This window comes from Schistocerca nitens, chromosome 2, assembly GCF_023898315.1.
Source record: "Schistocerca nitens isolate TAMUIC-IGC-003100 chromosome 2, iqSchNite1.1, whole genome shotgun sequence".
NCBI classification, from domain to species: Eukaryota; Metazoa; Arthropoda; class Insecta; order Orthoptera; family Acrididae; genus Schistocerca; species Schistocerca nitens.
Window position 1 is genome coordinate 824,933,545 of NC_064615.1, and position 19,196 is coordinate 824,952,740.

The 19,196-nt window shown below is 37.1% G+C and overlaps 1 protein-coding gene across 4 annotated transcripts in view; it reads right to left on the reverse strand.

Annotated features, from left to right (window-relative positions):
* Positions 1 to 12,662, reverse strand: part of LOC126237087 (tRNA (adenine(58)-N(1))-methyltransferase non-catalytic subunit TRM6) — a 30,309-nt gene extending 17,647 nt beyond the window's left edge. For 2 of the 4 annotated variants that reach the window (XM_049946891.1, XM_049946889.1), the window contains exons 1-3: positions 12,343 to 12,662; positions 2,988 to 3,103; positions 2,757 to 2,833 (exon numbers count right to left, since the gene is read on the reverse strand). Coding sequence is in view for 2 of the 4 variants with exons in the window: in XM_049946889.1 (XP_049802846.1) it covers positions 2,757 to 2,784 (28 nt within the window). In the remaining 2 variants the exon portion in view is untranslated. Of the gene's footprint in view, positions 1 to 2,756; positions 2,834 to 2,958; positions 3,104 to 12,342 lie in introns of all 4 variants that reach the window. The other 2 variants (XM_049946890.1, XM_049946887.1) reach the window with 1 other exon arrangement.
* Between the last annotated feature and the right edge of the window lie 6,534 nt (positions 12,663 to 19,196).

A 19,196-nucleotide genomic window follows, 5' to 3' on the forward strand; every position in this document is an offset into this window, starting at 1 on the left:
GAACAGAATATTGTAAATTATTAGGTGTCTATATTTACATGAATCTGATCTGAAAGTCAGGTGTTATGGATCATCTAAAAATCTACGCCCTGCAGCTTCTGCATTACGGATAACAGCAGACTTTGGGGATTAAGATGTTAAAAAGTTGACTTATTTTTCTTATTTTCATTCACTTCATTGTGTTTGTTGTGCAGATATGTGTAATAAGGATAACATGTGGTGTCCACTCTGGAACCCTTTTTAAGCAGCTAGTTAAACAGCTGGGCGTTCTGACAGCATTCTCGCAGTATATTTACTTCATCATGACATCAGTCGTCAACAACCAATCTCAGTTAAAAATGAACAGTAGCATTCACAAATATAATGCTAGGAGGAGGAATGAATTACAGCATCCATCTGTAGTGTGGCACAGAAAGGAGTGAAGTATTCACTCATAAAAATCGTTGACCTTTCACCACAGTGAGGTGAAACTCTAATAGATAATATCTGCTTGACAACTCCTTCCACTATGTTGTCATGACCAAGGAATAGTGTATCTGTATGTCATATTATAAGGAGAAAAGATTCCAATGAAAGCTTCTCAGTGGCACACTAGTCTGCTCAACTTAGCTCTAGAAGTGCAGGCCTGTCTACTCTGAGAGACGACCGAGTGGTGGGAAAGATATTTGGAAAAGATAATGTGTTTGGATAAAGGTGTTCACTGCGTTATCACTTGAAGGTCAGCATGTGGTTACAACTCGTCAGAAGGCTGAGAAGGTGAAAAATGTGGCTAACAGGCTTGTCTATTAGAGAGAATGTTCCAGCAGGCCAGAAAGACAATAAAGAGCATCGTGTGCAATCATAACTGAGTGGAAAAGACCCTCAATAAGTGTATAAAAGGGCAGCTATTGCCAGTATCAAATCAGAGAGTGTGAGAATATCAATGAAATATTCAAGCAGTAACCAGTCAGTGAAGCTGAGGCAGAAGCCAGCAACACTGGCAGACAGCAGCAGCTACTGAAGAAACAGCAGTACTTCACCCACAGACAGACAGTATTACTCTTGGTGGCACAACTACAACTTACAGACAAGTAGCAAGCTTACGAGTGTCTAATTTATGTTTCAATGAGTAGTACTGAACGGTCTGACTTTGTCTCAAATAGTAGTGTTGTGGATTTTATTTGCTAGTAATAATAAGTAGCTGAATAGTACTTGTCTCCTGTGAAGTATGCTAAGGAACCAGTGGTATAATGATTAGGCCAAGTAACCACTGATTTAGTGGTTAGGTCAAGCAGCCGTTGACTCAGTAGATGACAGAACAAGTGGCAACAACTGGACTTGTCTCTGAGTTCGGCACCCAAGGTAGTCCGTTTAATATTGATTAGAAGCTAGTGGCTCTTGCCTCTCAATAGTGGAAAGCGTATGTGTAATAGGATGGAATCAATGTGAAAGAAGTTCCAATTGATGTTAGTTGATCTGCTGATCAGACCTTGCATATAAATATGTCTAACAGTTAATAAACTTATTTACAGAGTTTATATCAACTTGCTACTTTGGCAGATCATCATCCCCATCAAAGATCCTACTCTGCTTCTCATCACCCACCCTAAACAATGAAAGAGGTTCTATTCCATCTCAATTCCATTACAAAGGTTAGAAGACAGCACAAAAGAACAATATTGTCATCAATGTCCAGAAAGCACCATGCAAGCCACACCAACCTGATATTGGTAGCTAGGACCTGTGCCAGGATGTAACAACAAACAAGAATTCCTGAAAGTATAATACAGAACTACAGACAAGGAAGGTGGGTGGGGGGAGTGAAAGGGAGAGGGGGATGGGGCGTAAAGCTAAATATAAATTACCAAATGTAAGAAACAATTAAGGTAAGTTAAGATTAATGTAAAAGGCAGTTATGTAAATGGCCAGCTTGTTGCCATATTTTTCACTAACAAAAATGTATTATAACTGTAAAGCAACTGAATCATTACACATCATAGAAAGAGATTACAATAATGATCATAGAAAGAGATAACAATAATGATCGAACACACAAATAATTCACTAATCCCTTGAAATTCAAAGATCCACTGTTCCACCAGCTTCCTTGAGAGTCACCAAATGGTTGGCCCATCCCAATGTTTGAAACATTATCACTAGTAGTATGGACCAGGTTGCTAATCGCAATAATACTTCACTTTGTACTGTGGCTCTTTTGTACCTCATTAGTTGTCTTCAATAAGAAGGGAAGTGTTTTAGTTAGTGCCATGTTGCACAATGAGCATTCAAGCACTGCCGGAACACAACTACTTTTGCTTATCACAATCCGTTTTCTTTCTTTCAGTCCCCTAAATTCAATGAGCCAATCTCCCAAAGGCCTCTTGATTGTCATTATGGGAAGAGTATAGTGCAGGCAAAAATGATACTTAGGTTAATATGTGACAGTTTACAATTTTCGAGTTGCCTTAAACTTGGGTTATCTGTACAATTCACAGAGCAATTCATTCACTCTATGGTAAGTAACTTGCATAACAAAATATGGCAGATCTTTTAAAAATGATAGCCAATTGTTTTGCAGGTTTCCTTGAGCATGATAACAAATATTTCATGAAGTTCCTGTCTCAGTTTTGTACAATCTGAAATCAGCCTGCTGAAGTTAAGTCTCCTTGATACTTATTTCTGGTGACTCTTCTTCCATTTACACCCTACTTTTTCCATACAGATTCATCTAAATAAGTCCCTGTTAATAAAAGTGTACACATAACTGTCCTACTTACCATCATCAGAAGCCTCATCCACTTCCATAATGGCAGGGACAAATGTCTACTTTTCTAGTAGCACTTCACTAAAACCACTGTAAATTATGAAACCAATATAAATGCACACAAATACAAATAATAATGTTGCAGACACTAATATTTGCACAAAAAGAAAAAAAAATAATTTAACTTAATTTATAAGCAACAAGGATACACTCACTACAACATGCAAGAGAGATTCCAGCCCACCTTCCAGCCAAGCTGTTGACAATCACCAGGATAAATTCAACATATGGCTAACTTCAGTTCAGAAGAAGCTGCCAGAGTTCTTGAAAACTAGTAACCAGAGAATGTTCACATTAAATCTAAAAAAAATAATAAAAATAAAAATTAGTTCAATGAATATTAAAGAAGTACATAGTAAGAGTCAACAAATGTACGAGAACTGTTCAAAAAGTATCTAACTTTTATTTATAAAATCAATCTTTATTCAGATACAATTGTTTGACACTAGTCAGCTTCAAACTAGTCCCATTAAGCTTCTACAAGCTCTCCAAATGCTGCTACCACTGCTACAAGCATTACTGGGAAGCCTCTTTTGGTGTGGCATGGTGCTGCTCCATCAAATTTTGCATGTCTTCCATGTTCTGAAATCTGGTCCCATTCTGTCTTTTCGGTTTAGGGAAAAGTGAGAAATCACTTGGTCTAGTTCAGGAGGACAGGGAGGCTGACAAATCACAGCCATGTTGTGTTTGGCCAGAAAACTCTGAATAATTGAAAACAGAGTGGATGGCTTATCATGCTGAAGGTGACGACTGCCTGCTGCCCTCAAGTCCAACTGATTGCATCTCACTGCTTCACAAAGATGACACAGAACATCCTGCTAGAACTCCTTATTGATGTTGGTACCTTCTGGGGTGTACTTGTGATAGACCACACAACTGGAGTAAAAAAAGACAGTCAACAGAACTTTCATGTTGCTACAGACCAGCCTCGCTTTTTCGGGTCTCGGGGATGACTGATGCTTCAATTGTAACAAATGGGATTTTGGTTCTGGGTCATTCCCATAAACCCAAGACTCACCACCAGTCATCACTGTGTTAAAAAAGTTGGTATTAGTGTTCAGAGTACCCAGCACGTCCTGTGCTATCTGCAAATGACATTTCTTCTGCTAGGTTGTTAGCAACTTTGACACAAATTTTGCTGAGATCCTCCTGAAGTGCAAATGTTCCATTAAAACACAATGAAAGGGTCCAATATCAATTTTAACCTTGTCTTCAAGTTCTCCGAATGTGATACATCTCTGCTGCACACCACAGTCCTTACGTGATCAATAACAACTTCATTTGCAGAGGTTCAGGGCCTACCTGAATGTGCTTCACTCTTCACTGATGAGTGGCCATCTTTGAAGCAGTTGCACCATTCCTTTATCCATGTGGTATCAATTGCTTTATGCCCAAACACTTGTCTAATCTTGTGGATTGTCTCAACTTGAGAATCGCCGAATTTAAAACCAAATTTGTCACAATAATGTTGCTCCAGTTTTTCTGTCATTTTGCCCACAACACAAAATCCAGTGACTACTGCTTACACACTTTCACTTGTTAATGATGAGCCAGTGATTGGTTGTTTACACACTCATGAAAAAAAAAAAAAAAAAACCTCAGGCATGTACCCTGCTTATGCCTCCAAACATGGAGAAAGCATGCATGCCCCGATACGACTGCTTGTTTTGACAATAAAAATAAGACTGGATACTTTTGAACAGCCCTCGTATTAAAACATACGTGTACACAAGCCAGAGATATGATTTTTCAAGTGTTTTTACAAATAAATAAGATGGTTCCATAAAAACTACAATTTGTGGTATGTGGTAAACAAATGACCTTGCAAACACTAATGTGTGTAAATATTATATTGAATTGTGACATGTAACCTATTATTGATTGTTGTAATAACTAACTGTAACAGTAAGATTCATATGCATAACATTTGCTTGTCACCATATTGATATGTCCATGCAAAAAATTGTAAATAATTCAATTTTTTAAAAAGAATTACTTCAGCTTTTGGAGCTGTAGATTTATTACAAAAGGTAACTACATAAGGATACAATCTTCCTTTTTTTTCCCTTTGAGTTACTCACAGACTGTGGGGACACTGCTAAATATTGATGGACTTGGGTTGGGTCAAAATCTCCATGGAAACCAAATTTACTATAAGAAACAACAAATAATCATGGAGATGGTTAGTTATAATTTCCTCTTGTTGTTGTTTTTAGTCCAAACACTTAATTCTAGCAACTCTCAGTATTAGTCTATTCTGTAAAAGTTTTGCCATCTCTAATACCACAATCAACATCCCACTTTACCTCTTATCTGTAATCATGTCAAAAAACAAATGTTTTCAAAAAATAGTTTAACACTTAAAATTTATATTCAGTGTCAACAAATTTCCACTTTTCAAAAACACCTGTCTTTCTATTACCAGGCTGCATTTTATAGTCTGTTTACTTCTGACATTAACAGTTTCTTGCTGCCCAAATATAAATTATTTTAATATCTTATTTCCTATTTTTTTCTTATAACCTCATTTCAAGACACTATCAATTGCATTCAATTGTTCTTCCAAGTTCTTTGCTGCTTACAACAGAATTACAATGTCATAAGCAAATCTTAAGGCTCCTAATCACACACCAACTGACCAGTTGAGAAACTGGACTTTCTTATTTATTCTCCTTGAACTTTAATTCCAGTCCCAAGTTTGATTTACCGCTTGTTCTATGTCCAGATCGAATAATATGGGGGATAAACTGCAACATTGTCTCATTCCCTGTTAAACTGCTGTTTCTCTTTCATGTCGTTTGACTCATATAACTGCAGTCTGGTTTCTGTGTAAGTTGTAGATAGCGTGATAACTTCAGAATTTCAAAGAGCTACTTCAGTCAACATTTACAAAAGGTTTTCCTAAACCAGGAAATGATATCCATGTGGGTTTGCTTTTCTTCAACCTATGTTTAAGATAAATCATAACGCCAGTATTGCTTACAATTTGATGAATGTTTTTATTCACAATTTGTCAGTGTAAATTTATTAAATCGAAAAGCTTTTCTTCAGGGAAAATAAGATCAAAAAGTCAAATTCAGTCAAAATAAGGAATAATACGATCACCAACAGATCAAATCTGACAGTGGCAATGTGTGCTGTTAAGAAGTGTATGTATGGAGCCCACTGTCTCCAGAGAGCATTCTTAATCTCTTATACACTTCATAAACAGAGAGAAAGGCCATGCAGTCATTGATTGAGAGATACACATAAGATCTAGAGAGGATCAATTCCTGAAAACTTCCTTGACTGTTCTGCTCAAGATACTGAGTTATTCCAAGTTTTGACCAAATATATTTGTGGAAGGTATTATCATCTCAGAAGTCAAGCAACATTGGACGAACCTCCCCAAACAGTGTAAAAATTACAAGACTTGATGATTATCACTGAGCAATTCTTCTATGCCTAAGTATCAACTAAAGATTAATTCAACCAAATATTTTTAACATACTGGGACAGAATGTATCCCAAGAGATAAATATAATTGCTACGTAACTTGCATAGAGACAACAAATCAAAAAAACATGCAATACTGAAACACCCAGAGCAGGCAATATTAACTGGAGACAACTTTAACCTACCAAGTATAAACTGGGATGTGTATGGATTAACTGTAGGTGGTATTGACAGACAGTCTTCTAAAGTAGTTTTGTACACATTTCCTGTAAACTGTGTTTAGCAGCTAGTTCAACAGTGCACATGCAAAGGAAATATTTTAAACCTTGTAGTAAAAACAGGCTTGGCCTTAACAAGAGCCTCAATATAGATGGAAATTAGCGATCACAATATCATAGTAACAACGGTTACTAAAGTTAGCAAACCCATCCGGAAGGCTAGGGGAGTATTTTTCCTAAAAAGAACAGATAAGCAGTTGTCAGCATCCCACTTAGACAATGAACGGACATCATTTAGTTCCAGCACAACAGACAAGGAGGAATTATGGGCTAAGTTAAAAACTGATAGTAAATCACACTCTGGAGTAGTATCTGCAAAGTAAGTGGATTAAGTATGGAAAAGACCCATCATGATAAAGCAACAAAATTTGAAAAATGCTGAGGAAGCAGAGACTTGTTCCACTCTCATTTCAAAAAAGAACGTGTCAATGTCGACAGGCAAAAGTCAGTAAAAATTTGTGCAACTGTAGAAAGATCAATGTGCAAAGCATATAAAAATTTACAGTGTCATACCACAAACGATTTTACCAAGAACTCGAGAAAATTCTGGTTTTACATAAAAGCACTAAGCAGGTCGAAGGCTTCTACCCAGTCACTTGCTTACCAGTATTGTGTAGCAACAGAAGACAGCAAAAGGAAAGCTGAAGTTTTAAAGTACATATTTAAGAAATCATTCACACAGGAGGATCACACAAACATATCTTATTTGAACATTGCACAAGCTCCCATACGGAGAATGTAGTAATAGACAGCCCTGGCATGAAGAAGCAACTGAAAGAGTTGAAAACAAATGAGTCACCAAGTCTTGAAGGAATTCGAATTCAGTTTTACAGAGAGTACTCTACGGCATTGCCTCTCACTTAGCTTGCATTTATTAGCAATTTCTCACCCTGCTCAAAGTCCCAACAGACTGGAAAGTTGTATGAAGGGTAAAAGAACAGACCCACAAAATTACAGACCAACATCTTTAACATTGGTTTCCCACAGAATTTTTGAACATATTCTGAGTTCAAATATAATAAATTGCCTTGAGATGGAAAAGCTTCTGTCCACAAATCAGGATGGATTTAGAAAGCATCACTTGTGCGAAACTCAGTTTGCCTTTTTATCACGATATCCTGTAAACCATGGATGAAAGGCAACACGGAGATTCCATATTTCTTGATTTTCAAAATGCGTTTGAAGTGATACCCAACTGCAGACTGTTAACGAACATTCAAACGTATGGAATAGGTTCACAGATATGCAAGTGGTTCAAAGACTTCTTGTGTAATAGAACCCAGTTTGTTGTCCTCTATGTCATCAATGTCAGGCCGAAACTGGTAGCATATAAGAAGTTCATAAAATAAATTTCTACTATACATACGGCTGTTGGTAAATTATTGCATCAAGAAAATCTATAGCAAGTGTTCATCAGAAGCAAGGATACAATCAGAAGTGCTCCTGGTACATGGGATTGAACCACTCTTTATTCTCCATGTACATAAATGATCTGAGGGATACAGTGAGCAGCAATCTGTGGCTGTTTGCTGATGATGGTGTGGTATATGGGAAGATGCCAGAGCTGGGTGACTGTAAGAGGATACAAGATGTCTTAGACAAAATTTCTAGTTGGTGTGACATATGGCAGCTTGCTCTAAATGTACAAAAATGTAAGATAATGCAGATGGGTGCAGAAAAAAATCTCATAATGTTAGAATATGGTGTTAGTATTGTGCTGCTTGACACAGTCAAGCCAATTAAATGTCCATGCATAACATTGCAAAGCAATCTGAAATGGAATAAGCGTGTAAGTACGGTAGCAGGGAACATGAATTGTTGACTTCTGTTTGTTGGGGAAGTTTAGCAAAGTGTATCTTATCAATAAAGGAGACAGGGTATAGAACACTACTGCAACTCATTCTCGAGTACTGCTTGCGTGTTTGGAATCACCATCAGGTCGTATTACAGGAAGACAATGAAGCAATTCAGAGGTGGGCAATTGATTTGTTACCAGTAGGTTTTATCAACATGCTAGTATTACGGAGGTGCTCCAGAAACTCAAATGGGAGTCCCTGACAGGAACACGATGTTCTTTTCGAGAAACACTAGTGAGAAAATTTATGATTCTACTGCCACCAATGTACATTTCACATAAGGATTCCAAAGATCAGGTAACTTGGGGTTCATATGAAGGCATATAGATTGTCTTTTTTCCCTCATTCTATTATCTTTGTGAACTCAAACCTACAAGCTCATTGAAATTAATGACAGTGAGATCATCTTTTACAATTCAGTGCCATTACGGCTAAATTTGTACAGAAACCTACAAATTAAGAACTACATTTCACACTGTCTGCAGAAACATGATATCTGTCTGTCATGATCTGTTCTAAATGTCAGTGCTTATAAGACTATACTTAAGACTAAAAATAATGGACTGGTTCTATTGTTATAGAATGAAACCTAACAATCCATCTTTTATCAACAATCGCAGATTTCCCCTTAATTTAACTATGCACGGCACAAACCCAGAGTTTATAATTACAAGTGATTGCATAGTGCACCTGTGCTTAAAAGTCTGTATCCGCCCATAGATACAGTACACAGCCATACAGGCAGAGGGCATCACACTGCAAAGGTAGTTTCCACAGTGGTGCCACAAAGTTAGGTCGGATGAGATACATGGTGTACATAACAGACTATATTATGCTTTTGCCATACGTTATTCAAATGGTCCTATCCATCTGCCATACCTAAGGTATCATGCAATGGGACACACACAATGGGAGTACATGCTGCTTCAATCTGACATCAGGCAAATAATTCACAAATAAATATTCATCTGTCAACTGCGCATTTAAGATAGTTGAAATGGCTCTTAGCACTATGGGACTTAACATCTGAGGTCATCAGTCCCCTAGAATTAGAACTACTTAAACCTAACTAACCTAAGAACATCACACACATCCATGCCCGAGGCAGGATTCGAACCTGCGACCATAGCAGCTGCGTGGTTCCAGACTGAAGCGCCTAGAACCGCTCGGCCACAGCGGCCGGCTGCGCATTTAAGAAGACACATAGCCCGCAGCTCGTGGTCGTGCGGTAGCTTTCTCGCTTCCCACGCCCGGGTTCCCGGGTTCGATTCCCGGCGGGGTCAGGGATTTTCTCTGCCTCGTGATGGCTGGGTGTTGTGTGATGTCCTTAGGTTAGTAGGTTTAAGTAGTTCTTAGTTCTAGGGGACTGATGACCATAGATGTTAAGTCCCATAGTGCTCAGAGCCATTTTGAAGACACATAGTTTCACTCAGTCAGTGCCTCCAGTCTCAAAGTGTCGCAGTATACGCTCACGTGTATCAACAGACAGTATCAAGACTTACATGCTGTCACTGCCAGCAGAGCGAGATTGGACAAGCTGGATTCAGGAATAGATGAATGCTCATAGTTAGTGAACTTGGCAAACTTTTTACACCTCATAATCTTACTGAAGTTATTTATCTGTAGTTTTCAGTAATTTATTGTTAGTTGTATCTTAATGTGTGCTACCTTAAATTACTGTTAATACTTAGTTTTCCCCGTGATGAAGCTATTTAGTTGCCACTTCAGTATAGCATCTACTTTCTGTGGTATGATGTAAACTGATTATATGTGATATCTTCACTGCTATAAGACACCAGAAAGTATGATTCAAAAGGAAACACAATTTTAGAATGGTTGACTCCCTCCAAATTCTATTAAAAAGGAATTATTTGTAGACTGCAACAAAAACTGCTCAAGGACAATTATTCCAAGAGACTTATAAAGGAAAATATTTGCAACAGCTGCCATACTAAAAGGGCACAATCAAGACCCATTCAGTGAACAACTGCTTCAAATATGCGACAAACTCTGAAGCAGCAATAGATAAAATTAATGAAGAAGCTCATGGAACATGGAATAGCCAAACCAACTTTCTCTACCAGGGGAGAGACTGTCAACAGTTTGGAAACAATGTCAAAGCAAGGAGCTCGAATTAAAACCGCTGAAAACCCGAACATATGTTTCATAATGAAGGAACAGCACTAGAGAAATGCTCAACTCCAAAATGTTTAAGGGTTACATTGAAGTGCACCTTGTTAGTGAAGAAGTCCTGTGTGAACTCCAAGCTGAATGTAAAAAAAAAAAAAAAAAAAAAAACCATTGAGTGAAAAGTGATGGGAACCACTCGGAAAGCGCAAACAAATCTGTGCAACTTCTGCACTTGCTTTGGGCTATGCTACAGCTTACAAAGCATGTCATGTACAGCACAGGCCCCGCCACACCAAAGTAGAGGAAATAACTATCAATGAGACATGCATCATTACAGATTGTCTATGGTCTGCTCTTGCCATTCTGATGTCAAAAGCAAAAAGAATAAGCTTTAAAAATGGGGTTTCAGTTTGGAGACTGTCTTGAGAATAGGGGTCAAGTTGCACATAGTTGCTTCTGTGAGTACTTGTGCACCATAAAATTCTTAACAAAAGATGCCGTTAAGTGTTCTTGTTGTATTCATGTTGTGGTCTGAAACTGTCAAACATTTTTACTCTTCTTCTTTTTTTCTACATTTATGTTCTATGTTGTTTGCTTCTGATATGAATAAAAATATTTCAGAGAATATTTCCTCTACAACCCCCCCCCCCCAACCCATGTAGATTGTCTGACATAGCGAGGCTGGCTGTCAGCACAATATCTTGAACCAGTTTTCCTGGAGACGAACAGAAACTTCCATACATTCTTAAAGCCAGATGCCACACGCACGCGCACACAAACACGCTACTATTTAATACAAGGTAGAAGGGTATACAATGATGGATTTCTCTAGGTCTGTTCATAACACTCCCATTGGGTTTCAAATAAGTTACTGCATCCAATCCCACGACTCAGGTCCTGCACAACAAATTTAACGTACCTGAAATTCGCACTAAAACAGAGAAACTGTAATAGCATGAAGAATGAGGTAGTAGTAAACATAGCTAGCCACCATATTTAACACATGGGATTCTTAAACAAAATTTCACTTTTCAAGACAGCCGTATACATAAAAATCACACAAGTGTGCCATTATTTTGTTTACCAGAAAAACAATAAGTAACTATTAATATTTTTGCACAAACTGGTGCTTGAATAATTTGTGGTAAAAACAGTTATCAATATCCAGAGTGAATTTTCACTCTGCTGTGGAGTGCTTGTTGATTTAAAGTTTCTGGAAGTTATTTATCTATTTCCAAAGAGTTGTGTTCCATCACTCTTTTTAACAGACTGTTTTTGTGCCAACTTGAAGGGCTAAAATTCACAAGAAGTGGAATGCAAATGAAACTAATATTAGGGGCAACATTTTTCACTTTGTTTCAATACATGCACAGCACAAAATTAATCTGGTATGGTCAGGTTCATTCTGTTGATACCAAATTTTCAATTTTGGACGACGCCATATATCATCTGACGATTTCCCTTCAGCTAGTACCACATAGCTATACATCATGTAGCATATTAAAAGTTGAGATTTGGCTACTTCATTAAAATTACGCGACAGACCAAACACGGCAAGATTCAACTTTTGAAATTTAATGATTTCTGACTAAATCGCGACTACTAAGATCAAGGGGCTTTCCACTACCAAAATGCGAGTCAAATATTATTTTCCCATTACAGCTGTCATTACGTTCAGCATTGTAATATATGTTTCTGGCCTCAATAATGAGTTTGCACGATAAGTGAGGATACAAGGGAGTCGGGATGATTGTCTTGAAATATTTCAATGCTTTTTTTACTCTTAGTAGGAAAAGAAAGGCATAATATCCAATTGTACAGTCGCCCAAGTAATCGTTACCTCGCTATGAATGAACGACGACTCCCTCATTAATCTAATTTATCACGTTCAAACCCGTAGCATGTCCAACCAGGGTCTCGGCCTGTCTGACAATATTTCTGAAATTTGTATCAATACTTTTTGTAAACAAGCTACATTAAAAAAAAATTAAATTTCACTTTCTTGCTGCCAGATTTTTTTGCTGATGTTAGGCTGAAACCATAATACATAGGTGCCCATTTACGATTCATAATTCTGATCTCACATAAAGTGTGAAAGACCTTAATTCATACTACAATAGCGGACACAGACAAACGACACACGTGTTGCCATATATACATCAACATATCAACAGTCCAAAGATATCTCCTGATACTGTGTACTAAGCAGTTAGTTGGAAAAGAGATGTATTATCACAGTCTAGACTGTGGTATTATTTTCAACAAACTTTACTCCTTAATGAAGTCTGTTGTAAATAATACATCTGTTTTTCCAAGTAACTACTTAGTACACAGTATCAATACTAGGAATAAGAACAATATACATAAATATTTAAAATCATTTACTCTTGTCCAGAAAGTAGTCCAGTATTCAGCAACGCATATTTTCAATAAGTTACCAGCAATCATTAAGAGTTTAGTTTCAGGCAAGGCACAATCTGAACATAATTTAAAAGAATTTTTGGTGGCCAACTCCTTCTATTCCATCCATGAGTTTCTCAACAAGTGCAGTAGACCATTTTAATGGAAATTTATTATACTTTAATTTTTGACAATACTTGGTTGTAACAGCCAAGTAACTACCTACTGTGTGAATGATGGATGTATGGAAAGCAGTTGTAAATGGTGGACGTTTAATTTTAAAACTTGTACATAATCTGACTGTTCTTAACTGAGGATCACTTAAATGAATATTTTACTTTAATTTTTGACAATACTAGGTTGTAATAGCCAAGAAACTAGCAAATGTCTGAATGATGGATTTAATTAAAGCAGATGTAAGTATTAAACCTGTAAATATTAGAAGTTTAAATTTAATTCATGTACATAATTTTACTGTTTATTGTCTGAGGATCATTAAAATTAATGAAACTCAAAGTTTTCTAATTACATTTGCGTAATGTGTTTATCTGACATGTTCCACACCCAGGAGTATTCCGTCTTTTATGGGTCTATGGAATGAATAATTAATCTCATCTAATCTAATCTGAAGGGGTAATAGGGACTTGAGTCTACAGAGCGACATCACTGGAGCAGTGCTACCTAGGTTCCTATGTGGCACTGACTGGAGCCGAGCGACCTTTCACGGAACGAACCGAAGATACACGAGGTAGCAGATGACACGCAACTGCGGCTCACATGCGAGACACTTTGTGAAAAGGAGACCTTTTACTTACTGTATTATAAATTTTTACTGTTTTAATCACGAATGTAGCAGAAAATAAAACTATTAAACAAGAAAGCCAAACATACAGCACTGATATAAATTACTTTTTTCATATATAATAGGGATGATAGTCTATCTTATGCCACTGACTGAAGTTTAATAGCAACAGCATAATTACGACGTCAACAGCAAAATACTAAGAAATGTCACAAACAAAGGAATTAGGTAAGGTACATTTTCACTGTATAAACGTCAATATCTATTGACTGTCTTGTAAGAGAGAAACAGTAATGTCTTGTGCCTCAGTTGTACTTGGTTTCTAGAAATGGTGCACTAGTTTCCTCCTCTTCTTTGTAGAGAACAACCATCTCTGAGGCTGTACATTTTGTTCCCTTCTTGATGAAGCAGTGCAGGGACCAATTCCTTTATGATCTTTACTGGAGTCAACAGCAGCTAATGTAGCCTTCAAGCTTGACAGCTAAACTTCCAGTTGCCCCGGAGAAGATATTGTGTCAATCACTTCAGCAAATTTTCTCTTCATTTTCTCCTTCTCCTTAGTTAAATCTGAATATTCAATATTTCCTCTTCTGAGTTCGACCAATATACTTTCTTTTTCACTTACTACTGATTCCCTTTCTTCATAAATAGTAATATATCCTCGTCATCTTTAACATCACGAAAATTACTGACGCTCACTGAACTGGATGACTGTCTTGTTTTGTATAGGCAGACAGAGTGAATATGTTTACACATGTTCCATCTGATACTCGAATCTACGCACGAGCATATATACTGATGTATGCAGGCCTGACAGTCAATACAAATCAATTTACAGCTGCAGTCTTGTACATTTTGCTGCACAAAATAAGTGACACCCACCTCAGAAGCAGATGGTACAAGCCTGCCTTTTCCTTCTTCAAATATGCGTTCCTGAACCACCTTAGAACTTAAGTCACACTTTGAGCGAATATCCTGGAGTTTGTTTGTCAGTTTTCCCTTGGTCAGAATAATGAGCCTGTCATGTAATTTGTCCCTGACGAAGCTCATTAATGCAAGAATGGATCTGTCAAGTCGTTTACATGTTTACCAAGCAAAAATATGTATTTTATTGTTGGATCCATCCTTTCAATATGCATGTTTGTATTGATACCAACAATATGCCCAGCACCTGGTGCTTTTAGCATAATGTGCTTGGAGGTAGAAACCAAACTCAGCTGTTACAGGATCTGAAACCAAGTGCTCCAGAGCTAAAGGAAATACTTGCTCAAATGTTACGACACCTCTTTCCTGCATTAAACTCCTCACTAGCTTATAAGTTTCAACCTATCTTTCCTTTGATTTGATTTTAATACATATATTTTTCCTCCATGACCTGTCAGTATGCCACGAGCAATAAAGTCTTCTCAAAGGTTCTTTCATCTGTGAAAGCAGAACATTGAAAAAAGACTCAGCTAAATCTGACATGAACACTTGAGGATGTACTTTTCCTGCTTTAGTCTTTAATTCATTAAAAATAATGACAGCACATCTTGATCAGACTCGTTTGAGATAAGAAAAGCACAAGGAAAACCTTGTCTCAAGTCGTCAAGCACAAGAAGTGTAATTAACTCGAAACCATAACTGTTAGATTCATGAGTTCCATCGACGCAAATACAGTCACTGCCGTACTTCTTCAGAATTTTACATTGAGCATTGTTCATAATGATGAGGACAAAGACTTCACTTCACAGGAGAGGATGACTTTGGCTGCTTGTATCTTGTGGTTTGTAGAATAAAACACAGGGATTATCGCTAGCATTGATTTCACAATGCTCAATGTTATATAAATCTTTTTTGTCAGTAGATGGATACGCTCTAGCATGGAATCAGATAAAGTGTCTCTTACTTTGTCGAGTATCACTTGCAATGGTACCTTGTTTACAATGTCAATGGCTAACGTGTTTCTTTCTTCTTCTGTCAAATCTAAATGTCTAACACCATTTTGAAGACCCACATGAGTAACCACGTATTTTACTTTGCAGCTACCATCCCCAGCTTCGGTTACTTCAATGCTGGAAGGACATACACCTCCTATTTTGTTAGTGCCTTGGATTTTTTTGCGGCGAATACCTTTACTCTTAGATACATATCGTCCTGAACAATGGCATACAAAGGAATGCCGAGTGACATTGTCCGAAGTACGATATGACCCACATTTTTTGATGTAAGTGACAACGTTTTTCTCTCACTCTGCTTCTTCCACTCACTGAATTCCTGGAAAGATGCAAATTCAGTCTCTTCAGATGCTATCGACACAGCATGTTTCATTGACAAGTGATCATAATAGTTTTTCTTTGAAAGAACTGAAATATCGCACAATAGGCATTTACTTTCATAAAACTATTTTCCAATCAATGTTCCTTTCTTTTGTGGCACATTACATTGCGCTCATGGTTGATCTGTTTGCCGCATAAACTACAAAAATATTTATAAAACTTTTGCACTTTTAATTGTGGAGCGATATCATTTTACTTTCCTGGATGTACCTGTGATACATGTTTCCTAAGGGTCTTGTTATAGCTGTAGCTTTTTCCACCCTCTGAACATGTGTATCTCTTTTCTGGATACATCATATTTCTGATGGTGTTGTCCTAGTTCAAGAAGGAGAAACCCTTCACACTTTCACAACACCTTGAAGATTTTACACGACTGCAACGAAAACTATACATGCGACACAGACACAATAGACCACATAGGCTACTAGCATCAGGCCGCTATTCGCCGAACATGCCATTTTGTGGGTCATCTGCTGCATCGGCTCTTTTCGCGAACGCTCGGCTCCGGTGCCACAGTTGCTTGTCACCCTGTAGACACAAGTTAATAGGGCAGAAGACATGATGCAGAAACCTGTATTACCTGAATAGACAATTAGACCGTGCATTATAGGTAAACCGATCCAAATGCAACGATGTGTCTGCACAGAAGTATGTGCAACAATAAATCAAACTGCTACCTCGCCATTAAATTTTGAATTGAACTGAATTGAATTTTATTTCATCCTGTAAGATTAAATTGTGTACAGTAAGTGTACATGTAATATAGGACATGTCAAAGTAGTAACATTCATTATCACTGGTTTTTCTATCCCTTTAGCTTACATTTTACATCATTGATAATGAATAACAATATATACAAATTTAATGGCATAAGTATTCTCCAACACTGTAAAACTCTTTTTCAATGAGATAGCTTTAAGTTTCTTTGGAAAGTCATTGTCAAGTACACTATCTTGCAGGTTTTTAGGCAGACTACTTAGTAGTCTGATACCAGAGTACTGGGGTCCTTTTTCTAGCATTGCCAGTTGGTGGGGTATGCTCTGTACTTCATTCTTCCTTCTTGTATTGTGGGTGTGTACACTATAATTTGTAATCCAGTCCTCACTACCTTTTTTGATGTACATTATTGTTTTGTATACATACAACGATAAAAAAGTTAAGATACCTAGCTTCTTGAAACAGTTTCTACACTTTTCAGAGGTCTTTCTTCTTAAAATGGTCCTAATTGCTCTTTTTTTGTAATGTGAACATTCGTTTTAGCTCTTGTTTGTTTGAGTTTCCCCACACAGTCACTCCATACTGTAAGTATGTTTCGAAAAGTCCATGATACACTGTACACAGAAGATTCTTGTATGAATACTGTGATAGTTGCATCATTAAGAATATGACAGAGCTCAGTTTCTTACAGGCATTATTAATATGTTTTTTCCATTTCAGTTCATTATCCACAAGAATACCTAAGAATCTAGCAGATTCTAGTTCTTCCAGCCTTGTTCCATCAACCTCTAAATCCATGTCTACAGTCTTCTCCTTGTTTAAACAATCCATACATAGTTTTTTCTATATTTATAACCAGTTCATTTTCCAACAGCCATTGAGCTGTGAAATTTGCAGATATGTATGCTCTTCTCTCAAGCTGTTCCATATTTTGGTCACTATTTAGTATTGTCATGTCATCAGCATACAATATTTTCTTTTCTTCCTCCTCAACACCTATATCATTAACAAACACATTAAATAACAATGGCCTCATTAGCAATCCCTGCATCACTCCATATTTGATGAGTTTGGTTTCTGATTGGTATGAGTTTCCTAATGATACATACTGCTTGCGGTTACACAAGTATGATTTTATCCATTCATCTGGTTGCCCTCGAATGCCTTAGTTGCCTAATTTTTGTATCAGCATTTCATGGTCAGTGGTGTCAAATGCTTTTGAAAGATCCAGAAACATTGCAGAGACAACCTTTTTTCATCTAAGGCCTGTAAAATGTATTCTGTTAGACTGGCAATTGCTGATTCTGTAGATTTACCCTTCCTGAAACCATGTTGTGAGGGTATGAGAATGTTATGTTTGTCCAAATAATTAACTAATCTGGTTTACATAAGCATTCCTAGGATTTTCGAGAAACCTGATATAAGTGAAACTGGACTGTAGTTGTTGCGGCCGTCCTAATCCCCTGTCTTGTACACTGGCACCACCTACGTTATCTTCAGTTTTTCTGGAAAAATTCCATCTCTGAAAGAACAGTTTGCTATGTTCAGCAATAGTTTAATTATCTGCTCACTTACCAGCTTTATTACATGATTTGATATTTCATCACCACCAGCTGATTTCTTGGACTTCAGTTCCTGTATAGCTATTCGTAGTTCATCTTCCATGACTGGTCTTAAGAACATAATACTGCATGATCTTTTTGGTACCTTAATACTCTTCTGTTTTTGACTATTTCTTTCCAATTTTAAGTTTTCTACTACACTGATATAGTTATTATTCAGTATATTTGCTATTTCCATACCATCTGTGACCACTGTGTTGTCTATTTTAATTGACCTAATACCTTCTTCTTTGTTTGACCAATCGTTTTCCTTTCTTCCAGCATTAATTGCATTCCAAGCTGCCTTTGCTTTGATTTTTGAGTTCGTTTTGGTGGCGTCAATTGCTCTTGCTTTTGCTACTCTTATTGTTTTTCTATACTTATTTTTTAACATTTTATAGTTTTCAGATTCGCCCATCTGTCTCAGATCCTGCAGCTTCCTTCACTGTTCTAGTATTTCACTGGTAATCCACTGTGATTGATCTTTCAGCCTTTCTTGTCTCTTTACTTTGGTAAATGCTACATTAACAATGGTATTTAATTGTTGAAATAAATGCATCATATTTTTCATTTACACTCTGGGCCTGTAGGGTTTCATTCCAGGTTTTTTTTTACTTAACATTGTTCTAAAGATTTTGAAATTTTGTTCACTGATGATCCTAATTTATTTACTTGTTCGTTTTGGTTCTGATACTGTGTCATTACTTCTGCAAAAGCTGATTAGTTGTCCATGATGATCACATATTTCTGTCTGAACTACATGTGACTCATAGTTACACATATTAGTAATTATGTTGTCAATAACTGTCTCTCTTTGTGAAGTCACTCTTTTTGGTGAAGTTATTGTTACTTTCAT